Here is an 11,167-nt window from a genome sequence, read left to right as displayed (position 1 = left end):
AAGACCCTCCACGAGAGAGGGAGACGGCGGCGGCAATAACGTCGCTGCTCTTTTTGGCTGGATCTGCCCTACTGCGGTTTTTCTGTGTTTCGGCACGCGTTTTTCCTCCGTCTTGCCTTCTTACTTTCAGGCACTGGTGTGTACCTTTCGTCTTTCCCTAAACAGCGTAGTGTCTTTTTCTTTTGTCGCTGATCAGCGGGAGCGGCTTCTCTCGTCGTTTCTGAAGAACGCCAAGGAAGATCGGGTCACGCAAATCCATGTTTCTGGCCCCGGGTTCGAGAAACCTAGGGAGCTTCCATCTCCTTGTTTGACTTTTCTCTTTCTCCGTCTTCGTGGGCCTTGTGTTGCTCTTTTCTCTTATCCTCCGGGAGCACGGCTAGCCTCTCCTTGGTTTCCTTTTTACTTCACCATGGCGATTGCTCCGCTCTCTTTAGCTTCTCTCCGTTCTTGGAAGGAAAGAAGAGCAGGACGTGTTTTGGGTTCATTTCTTCTTCTTTTTCTGATTCCTCTGCTTGGAGAGTGCACCGGGGATCGACAAGAGTCCGTCTCGGCCAGCGATGGAGTAGCGCCGCAGCAGCAAACGGTGATCAACGTGTATTATGAAGCGGTGAGCAAGATCAGTCAACTCTCGCTCTGGAGGCGTCCTTTCTTTCGGAAACTATTGTACACGTGTCTACTCACACGTACACGCTGTGCATCTTCACGCGATAGTTAGATATTTCTGCTCCACCACTGGTCATTCCGTGGAGCAGTCGCTTTGGTGCATCTGCACCACTGTAATATGCATAACAAATACACCACACCAGCTGGTATGCCAAGCACACGTTTCTCCGCATGCAGGAGACATTCGTGAACAGAGCTCTTTCCCGCGCTGAGGCCGAAATGTTTCCTTCTCGAGAAGTTCTTCAAGACAGGAGAAGTTGTCCAAGAAGAGAGAAGTCGTCCAGGCATTCTTGTTACGCCGTGCATGAGTGAGCTCTACGGAAGCCCATGTAAAAGAGAACGGAGACAATAGAGATAGTGCTTCTCTCTCGTTTCGTTTTGTTCTTATCGTCTCATGTACCCAACAGCAGGCAAACCATTGCACCCAGCTCCGAGTTGCCACGGCAGAAAGTTTCAGTCAGGAAAGGAAAAAACTTCTTTCCTCATAAATGACTAGGGCGGCGGGGTATATATAGACAGTAGAGATGATCATCTTAACGGCGAATTTGGAAGACATCTCGTCTTCCTTCTTAAGGACAAAGGTTGCCTGTATTAACAGGTGGATGTTAGTTCATCTCCCTGTTGCGAGGCTGGTTCCACATAGGGGTTTTCTTGGTTTGTTTGGGTGTATGTACGTACAGCAATGTCCTTTCAGTTATAAATGGTTCAAAGAGCAGCTTGCGCCACTAGTTGAAGCTGTCAGTCCGGCCGTTCTTCAGTCAGCCGGTATCTCAATCGTCCCTGTTCCTTATGGAAATACCGAAGAAATTCCAAATGATCAGGGAGGATATGATTATCGCTGTCAGGTACATTTCCTAGGGTCTCGCATTCTTCGTCTTCCTTTCTGGACTGTACATTCACCAATCTTCAGCTGTCCCCGTTTTGTGTTCAGTTGTGAGTATTGAAATCTCTATTCATTCTATACGTGCGCGCAGATACCCTGGTGCAATCGATGGTCGCAAACATGTATGCGTGGATAGCCAATTTATATATATATATAAATATATGTGCCGAAGTGCCTCATTCTGCCTAGGTCTTGGTTCGTTTCCGGAGAGGAGAGCTGCGCCTTTAGTTAGGGAATTATACAGCAGTGTTGGTCTCGGATCCGTACAGAACATATGGCGAGGATGTATATCTCATGACATGTGTACCTACGGGTTTCATAGACAGGCCAAGCAACAGCATAGCTTCTACATGGGTGTTATCCCATCTCCTTTCCCTTGGTTCACTATGCCCGCTATCGTATACCCTTTCCCACTTATACATATATATATGTATATATATGTACATATGTCATGTTATATACATCCTCTAGATAGATATATGTGTGTAAATGTATGTTCACGACTTGCCGTCGGACCGGGAACGGGGTTCTTAGAATGCCGACGACAATATAGACGCTATCGTCCTTTTTTTTGTAGTCCCCCTCCTCTCTCTGTCGTTCTTTCTTTCTTCTTCCATGGTTGATAATAGACTCTCGTGGCTTATCTCTTGTCTTTCTTCTTAGCATGGAGCGACGGAATGTTATCTCAATGAAGTGCAGGTACGGTTGAGCGACGTTGATAGACTATGTTACACATCTATGGGTATGTGCGTGTTTCTAGATGCAGTTGGCATGTAGAGATCATTCCTTTGTGAAAAGAACAACCTGTCAGTAGGCACCACTCTTTCTTCGCAATCTGTATGTTCGGTTGCATCAGCGGCGTGAATACATTGTGTATCATGTCTTCCTTACTGTGGCTACGTAACTGGGCATGCATGCATTGCTTACATGGAGTTGTACGTATGTATATGCGTAACGTTTACTGTGTACATGTGCAGATGATCTTCATGGATGTACGTCAATACACATCTTAGAAAATAAGCTTTATTTGAGGAGTCGAATGACTGCAGGCAGTTTTCTTGAGTAACTTCTCCGATGTAGACCAGGAGGTGAATATATCTTCGTGCGTGTTTCATCTACGAGGTCTTTTCTTATGTCTCCTGTAACCGCGCATCAGTCGGTTGTTTCGAGCATGAGGAGATAGATGACGCCTTCATGGTTCTCCTTCCTATCTATAGACTACGTTTGACGACAGTTTGTTTCTTGGTGTCTCAGGAGCTGTACGTACACTCGAGAAGTCTCAGTTAGACGAGAAGAAGAACGAACGCTCACAGCTATTGATACGTCCTTGCATGCATTCACACTTGTACCGATCAACAAGAGCCCAAAGGACGCATACTGTTGTGCGAAACTTCTGGAAACCTTTAGTGGTTCCATGAGATTCTTAAAGACTTCTATGAGAGGTTTGCCTGCCCCATTGACGAGGTTCCTTCTTATGTTTGCTCTTCGCTTTTTTCTCCTCCAGGCATGCGGTCTGTATACGATAGGTATCAACAATATTAGCTCGTAAGCTCAGTCATTCCACGTGTCTTTCCCTTCTTTCTGTGACGCAAGTGTAGTCGGAGTTCACTACTTTCCTGCTTCGTATATGTGTTCTTATTTTCTTTTTTCGCCATTTTCTTTGTTTTCAAGTTGTTGCATCCATACATGTATTCATATCTCTCTTTGTGCTTGCGACTGGTATCAGTCTCTCGTTGCATGCGGCTAATGTCGCTCTCTGTTACGTAGTGATGCCTTGGCTTTGAAGTGCCTTCTTATTGCTCTTCTTCATTGTCATTGTGCATGAGATTTTTGCTGCATGTATGCCCATTAATTCGTGCATAGCTGTGAGAAATGCTTGTCAAGTTCCTTTTATATAGGCGCAGAGGGGAAGAGAAAAGATTGGAGGAGGTCTTTGAGTTTGAATGAGGCATCAGTCAACGGGTTTATTTTCATTCATGAAGTGTATCATGTGTAAGCCTTAGTTTTCTTTTTCTACTGTGATGGCAAGAACATGAAGGGAGTTTCATGTTTTCTTAAGCTTTCTCTTCTTCTCTCTGGTCAGATGGTTACCATGGCTCCTTTGCGTGGAAGAGACTTCAGCATTCCCAGAGAATAGCTCTTCTGATTCTTCTTCTTTTTCTGTTCGACGTAAGCCTCAGCCTCTTCTCCTTGGGGGACGGTTGATTAAGGGACTTCTGTCTTCCACAGCCAAACATCAACAGGATTTATCCAAAGATTCCTCTTCTTCCTCGTCTTCATCCGGTTTCGAAGACTCCTCACTACCATCTGAAGGTGTTGCTTATTCCTTACTTGAATTATCTTCTGCTTCGTCTGTCGGTGGCAAATCAGAAGAAGAGAACACAAAGAAGGAGAGGGAGACATCTGACGGCCTCGACATGTCGCGAGTCTCGGCGTTCCAGAAACTCTTGAGAAGTCGTCTTCAAATGAAACAAGAAGAAAAGCAGGGAGAGGGGGGAGATCTGGTAAATATGAAGAATGAAGACGGTTCTCTCAAAGAGAAGGAGAAAAGAAAAGAAGACGAAGAAGGACAGCTCTCCTCGTCTTTATTACTTCAATTCCAACAGAATAAGAGGGGAAGTGGAGAGGGCTCAGTGTATGATTGGGTCACATGCCCTGCAGGAGAAGGCGCACAGAGTGTAATCAACAGTCTCCTTATCTTAGCTTGCACTGAGACAGAGCAGGTAAGAGCGAGCAAGTGATGCTTTTCTCTTGGTAGTCTCGTGTGAAGGTGTTTCCTATAGCTATGGACTGTGAGATGCCCTTGTAAGAGATCTTCTCGAAGGGTAAGAAAGGAATGTTTCATTCGCTGTTGTTAAAGACTGTCTATCTCTTCGGATTCGACGTGTAAGCGAATAGTAGCTCAAAGCGTGAACGAGTTCTGAATGGCCTTCTTATTTATGAAGGAATTACGAGCATTCCTCTGGAAGCTCCGACGAAGTAAATATGTATCGTAACCTTTTTACATTGCGTATCTCTGGCGAAGAGGATTTGTCAAGGCAGGAAGAGGTTTAGAAAGCGAGCAGGTTACAGGTGTCTTCTCCGCGGAACGCGAACTTCAGTCGCCCTTTCGTTCTTAGCGTCTATCGGTAGTAGCTATGTCGTTGGTATGAAATCTCCTTGTGTCTTGTCTTCGACGAATCTCGTCATCTACTGATATCTCCATCCTTTGCTCTTTTTAAAACGCATGTTCAGCTTCAGACCGCACTATGTTTAGTTTTAGCCTTTTCCGGTATATCTGTATATCTTATTTCGCCTATGTGCTGCAGTGATGTGTTTGTGTGATCCTTTTCTATTCGGGAAACACAGGGAGATAACCTTATACACTTGGCAGGACAAGCGACAGGAGATCACGACTACGTACCCTGGGTATTAATCAATGGAAAGCATTCGGTAAGCCACATTCACTTATGCAGAGATGTGCTCTGTATTCTTTCCGTCGGGAGTATACACAGACATCTCGAGAGAGAGTGAGAGGGAGCTTCTAATACTGTATGTATGGTAGGTTATGCGTACATATATGTGTCTTTGGGGAAAGGCTCTTTCCTTTGTGTGGGCGGTGTACATCATGTCATCTGTATCTGTTCGGGACGAACTAGAGAAAGATTACATAAGGGACATGATTTTGTTGCAGGGAAGAACTCGAGTCACTTTGGGAAAAAGAAGAGGGGAGGATACGCCTTGTCTCTGCTTAGTGAATCGACGTAGCGGCTGCTGAAGAGTGAGCGCCTTTCCCGGCCACTCACCCAGCACTGACGAGCAGCAGTAGGCAGCAGTCGAAGAATAGGTCTAGTAGGAGTGTATTCTTCGTCATCTCAGCTCGTAGTTCTTTAGGATTGTTTTCTGTCCTTGGGAAGCCAGTAAGCTCTGATCTCTATGTACGGCACGTGGGAAGTATGAAGTAGATACCGAGGCCCGGGCAGGATGGTACCAGATATACTGGCTTTTCACGAGAGAGCTGTTCTCTTGTTACTCTGTATAAACACGACACACTCATCTGTCTCCGTCCATTGATAGGTTTCGTGTGTTCTCTCGTGTATGTAACCTGAGTGTGTCCCCAGGGAGAAGCGAATCGGTGTCACGACTGTCGTATTCAGTTATCCTCCCAGAACAACACGGCGGTTTGTATTCTTGCATAGATCAACTCAAGTATTTCATCTAAAGTGTCACATACCATGTATGATACTGGCAGTGTGCTCTTGTCACGGCAAAAAGATCTGTAGTGATCGCACACGGATTTCCCCCATGTATGTGCCCTTACATAAGCCATGTAGTTATGGTGTCTTCATCCCAGACAAGCTAGGAATACAGTGCCCGGATGAGAGGGTTGTCCCTTGTGTACGTAAGTTCCGATTCATATATCATGTGCGTGTTGTGTTTTAGGAAGCAGCAGAGAAGGATCTGGGATGTGCTCTTTGTGACGCGTTGGATCTATCGCAAGTTCCTGAAGCTCTGAAGGCTTGGTGCACAAACAAAAAGGAAGTGACGGGGGGGTGCCCGTCGTCTATGCATGCATCAGATGAGGAAGGGGAGAAGGAGGATAGATGTTACGTCAACGATGGAGACAAGAAATACAACTGGGTCATAAGAGACGGACGATTGTTCCCTTCTGAACCTCAGCAAGCTCTAAATTTACGAATTGCTAGACAAAAAGAAGCATAGAGAAGTGATGAAAGACAGAAACCTGCTCGCAAAACAACAAAAAGAAGAGTTTTGCCGGTACTTATGCGTGTATATGATAGATGAGATACAGGAGCAAAAAGAGGAGTGGTCAAAGCCCCACATGATTTCTTCTTGACGAAAGTGAAGACTTGGAGAACCCCTCTCCCGATGTGTGCGGCGTTGCACTGGAAGTGATTCCTTCAGGAGTTTGGAGGAGGCCATTTCAGGACTAGAGGAGAGAGAGATTGATAAAAAGACAGAGAGGGAAGTTTTCGAAAGAGGGATGTAGGTTCTCCGGGAAGAGATAGCATGTATGTGTATGTGTAGTGAAGACTGCTTCAGCATAGTTTTCATTCTTCTTGCTTTCTTCAACGTCCCATTTTTTTTAGCTTCCGATCTATGAGCGGTGAGTAGTATCTCTGCCGTAGAGGGGAGCAGCAGCAGGGGGCGAAAGAGAGGGAAGGCCGAGAGTGTCCTTCTTCCCTTCTGTTTCTTGTCCGTAAAGTATTTTTTTTGGCAGAATCTTGCTGGGGGCGAGAAGATCAAGGGAAGTGTTGCAAGGGAGGGGGGAGGCGGTGAGAATGAAGACGGGGAGATGCGATGTCGCGGGTAGATTCGTAACGAGGGGTATGTTCCTTACTCTGTCTCCGTCAAGTAGTGTGACTAGTCGAAGTAAGAACTCAGTTCTTTGGCTTTTTATCTTGAGTGCTTGTGTAATGTTTCGTGACCATTTTAGTCTCTTGGGTGAGTCAGAACCTCGATAGATACGCAAATAGTAGTCAGGATATTGAGTTGAAGCGCGCGTTTCCGTATCCCGTCTCGTTTTCATGAAGTTGCCTTGCGGCAGTGTGCCGGTACCGAAAGGATTTTGTCGTGTGATAGCAGCGCATTATTCTCTACTACCAGAGGTGGAGAGGGGCCTGACTGAGTTTCTTGTTTTCGAACTGTAAACTTCCGTCTAATCTCGTGGCCAAACGTCTGGGTTGTTCCCTCACTGAATAACGCGAGGGTCGGACACCCGTTTTTCTCGCGTCGGTTTTCGTGGCGGCCTGACGTGACAAGGTAGCAAGCGGTCGACAGCACGCATGTGGCCCTCTGGTGCTTACACAACCACTCACGGGGGGATTTCGCGTTGCGAACCGTAACGGGCCAAGAAGCAAGGTAGGCCAAGAGGTCACTCTGCGTGATAACTGATGAAGTGTCGGCGGGGTTGCACAACAACGTTGCCCTCTCGTAACATTGTGGGATTCCCAGAAGGGTTTTTTTTTTTTTTCCACACGTGGGACAGAACGAGTGTCAGTTCAGAGCTACCCTGGACCAGCCAGGAACCTTTTCCGGGCTGGTCCTGCGAACCTTTTGGACACTGGAAATCAGTAGTGGAAGGGGTCGCCGGTCCCAACGGCATCGCAGGAGAAACCAAAAACGTCACCATCTCAAGTCGTGTAGGTCAAACTTGAGGGTTTGCACGTAGTGCGGCCGGCGAGCTTCTGACCGAACCAGGACAAAGCCCCGCAAATGGAGGTCACCTCTCGGTCTTTATTAGAATTGCTACAGCTTGTGCGGACTCCCGAGACATCCTTTCTGGACAACCAGGTACGAAGTGAGTTTAGTCAGTTCAGTGACCTGTCATGAAGTCCCATCTTCTCTTTTTCGTAACGTGACAAACCCGGTGTGCGTACTCCGGAGAACCACCAAGACTTCTGACTAGTACTCGCGAAGCACACGGTGCTCTGGCGATGTCCCCATCGGAAGCGCTGCTTTTCCTACAGACGGAGAGTGAGTCCCAGCGACCCTCCTGTTAGACTCAGAGTCAGCCAGACGAACACCGACGCCAGGAAAGAGCCAGAATCTGAAGGCATGTCTGACGGCGGGTTTGCACTTTCTTTTCTAGGCACTGTTACGTATACAGTGCACGAGGCCCCTTCTGCGCGGCCCCCCAGACCGGGGCCGCTTTCCGCCGGGGGAGTCTTGCAAACGTAGCAGAGGTGCTTTTCCTCGTCTCCTGCTTCTCCAGTAGTAAGTTTGAACACTGTCTCGCTGGCTTGCTGCTGCTGCAGTCGGTGCATTGTGTCTTGTGCCTCCACCTTCACGAGCAAAGAACCAGGAGCAAGAGTAGTGAGATCCCCTACTTCACCGCCACACTCCGGTTTTGTTTCGGACTTCGTTGTGGCGGGGGTGAACTGGTATACGCTCTTCAGGTTTTCGGATCGAGCTGCACCAGGAACTTCTTCGACTGGCTGTAGCTTTGCCTTTGTCATACACTTGAACGTCCAAGACTTGCCAGCGCCATTCAGTTCAAGATGTGAATTTTCTTTACACGTTGTGACACCGTCTGGCGACTGAATTACATTGTTGTTTCGGCCAAGTGCCGCTGCCCGGGCGCCCTGGACAAGACTGGGATCGGACGTTCCGCGCCACAAGAGGGCGGCGCAGATAACGGCTACGACTCGGAGCCCGACACAAAACATTTTTTCGTGTGAGTGCACCAAGCAGCCAAGCCAGGAGATGAAGATACGCCAACCGTTCTGGCAAGAGAAAATGAGCGGACAGGAGTTCACAGACGTGACCTATCTTGCCGCCATCACCTCTCACCCGCTGCACTCCAAAAAAAGCTGCACAGCAGTCAGCGAGCTGCGTGGGGCCGGCGACATGTTCAGCCCGCTAGACACAACAGGTCCCGCCGGGCAAATGTAGGGGATCCAGAACGGCACTGACCTGGCAAATCTTGCAGGCAGCCTCGTCGGGAAAGGAGGGGCGATTAGGCAGGATGATTGAAACGGTCAATTACCAGCCGGCCCTGTAGTGACCGCTCTGGTATGCGAATTGAGACGGTGCTCCACTTCGACCTTTCGCAAAAAAGAAATAATCGGCGAGTAGGACGTGATATTCTGTCGGTTCCATACCCGTTGAAGCAGATGCCACCAGCTGTCTGTAGCATGCCAGAGTGGGATTTCATACGGACAGGCTCTCGGCTACGCCAGTACGCGGAGTTCTGCCCAGGTTGAGTTGCAGTGAAAGTGGGCGCATCATGGAAACAGGATGACCCCGAGAAAATTGCCTCGTGCCTTTGATTTATGCTCTGTGGAAGTGTTACATTGTGGCCGCGCGCGATCAACATCCTCATCCGTTGGCGAAGCCGAAAGCCAACGCTTTTCTACTGCTTTTTCGCGTGCAGATCACGTGGGATACCGCCAGCTTGTTTCCCCGTTACTTCAAGTTTCCCGTAAAGCAGAATGCGGCTTTCTGGTTTCGAAGTGGGGTAGATACTCCGGTCATCTTTTGGGACGGGTGTCGGAAACGAACGGGAAGGAAGATGTGAGAAAAACGTTGAAGAACGCTCACAAATAATTATACTGTGTACCTGTTTTTACTTTTGAGTTTGTCTTCTGACGGCGAAACTGTTCCACTCTGCGAACCCAGGACACAGCTGTTTGGACTGATAACGCAAGAGTCCTCAAGAGGAAGGTAGAACACCCCGGACAACTGCCACTATTTTTCGAATGGCTCCACACGGTCTGCCCCGCTGGCCGAGTTGGTCCATTCCGAACTTACAGCTAGGACTTCGATCACGGGTGGTGACGGACAGCTGGAGTAGCGGAGCAGCAGTAGTAGCCGAGTGGGAAGGTAGATTGAGTAGACGAGAGCCCAGCGCAGCGACTTCAGAGACACGCTTGATAACGGGAAAAACAGTTGGGCACCGACGGCAGCTCGGATGACTAGCAGTCTTTTCACCACTCGGTTCACGCGATTTCCCCAATCAACGCTACGAAAGGAAGGTCACGTTGCTGTTGGAGTACCGTCGTAAACAATACGGTGCTCATGCCGGCGACGTCGGAAGTGGGCACAGTTACGAAAAATTCGGGGGGGGCGCGCAGATCAAGACTTTGTCAAAGTGGGGAAAGGGAAGTGCAGGGCGTGCTGCCGGCGTATTCTTGACACCTGCAAGGCTCGCTTGAATTCGGCCTGTGTCTTCAGACAGTCCAGTGGCTTTTTGATTCTAGGTCAGCGCTTCTCAGCGACGGCCGTCTCCGGGGTCTCCTTTCTTTTGACCAAAAGAAATCTAGCCTCACAGTCACCCGAAGACTCTTCACTGTTCCTACTTTTTCATGTCATTCAGTCAGTCCAAGTTTCCCCTAGACGGACGCTAAACTCCGAAAGGAATCTGCTCACGCTGATTAGCACGGTTGAACTAGCTCGGTCGACGCTGACCCCTCCGGACTAGTCGGTGGAGACTTCATCCCACAAACCCTCACTAGTTTCGTGGCGCTCGGCTGATTCACCATACAGGAAGTCACCTGCTCAGCGTCACTCGATCCTCTACCGATGTGACGCCGGAGCTCACCTCCTTGATACGAGCGCGTGCACTACCAGACTGCTTCCATCTCTCGAAATTCCTGTTTTATACGGTTATCATGTTCCTGTAGATGCTCCATCCAGATTTTCTTAGAGCAAGACTCGTTATTCCGCTAGTATACGATGGAGTCTTGACTTACTTTTGAGCTAGGTATAACACCTCCCTCCCCTTGTCGACCAGGGACCCCCATCTCATTTTTCAAAATTGACTCGAGTCTGACACGCATGCGGAAAATTAGCAAAGAAAATGTATCCTTTTGTTCTTTTTCAACAAGCGCATTTCCTGACAGGAAAGTCGAAGTGCACATACGCCGTTCTCTGTCTTCAGTCCACCTTTGGTCCTCGAGTCGACCTTTGTTCTTCCGCCGACCGCTTTCTTGCGTAAGACTAAAACCTTGTGTCTTCTTAGGGTACGAAGAGGCAGTACACACATTTCTTCCTTCTTCTTTAATCCGCTTCTGGACTTTCAGCGTCGACCGCTGTCCTTTCGAAGACCTCTTTCTTTGGACGAGGGCAAAGTTTTTTCTCTCCTAGTGTTCTTTCGAAGTCTGAGAAAGTTGCCAGGTA

General features: G+C 48.3%; 1 protein-coding gene across 1 annotated transcript; it reads left to right on the top strand.

The window, feature by feature from the left end:
• Positions 1 to 30: 30 nt before the first annotated feature.
• Positions 31 to 7,168, top strand: CSUI_006954 (interferon gamma-inducible protein; the record flags this gene model as incomplete). Its single annotated transcript, XM_068067104.1, has 7 exons — positions 31 to 607; positions 1,344 to 1,508; positions 2,210 to 2,245; positions 3,051 to 3,091; positions 3,630 to 4,269; positions 4,895 to 4,978; positions 5,969 to 7,168. Coding segments are annotated over 7 exons (1,821 nt in total), but the record flags the coding sequence as incomplete, so codon positions are not given.
• Positions 7,169 to 11,167: the final 3,999 nt, after the last annotated feature.

This window comes from Cystoisospora suis (genome assembly GCF_002600585.1).
Source record: "Cystoisospora suis strain Wien I chromosome Unknown contig_3587, whole genome shotgun sequence".
Lineage (NCBI taxonomy): Eukaryota > Apicomplexa > Conoidasida > Eucoccidiorida > Sarcocystidae > Cystoisospora > Cystoisospora suis.
The sequence above is the reverse complement of the archived record's forward strand: the minus strand, read 5'-3'. Positions and strand labels throughout refer to the sequence as shown.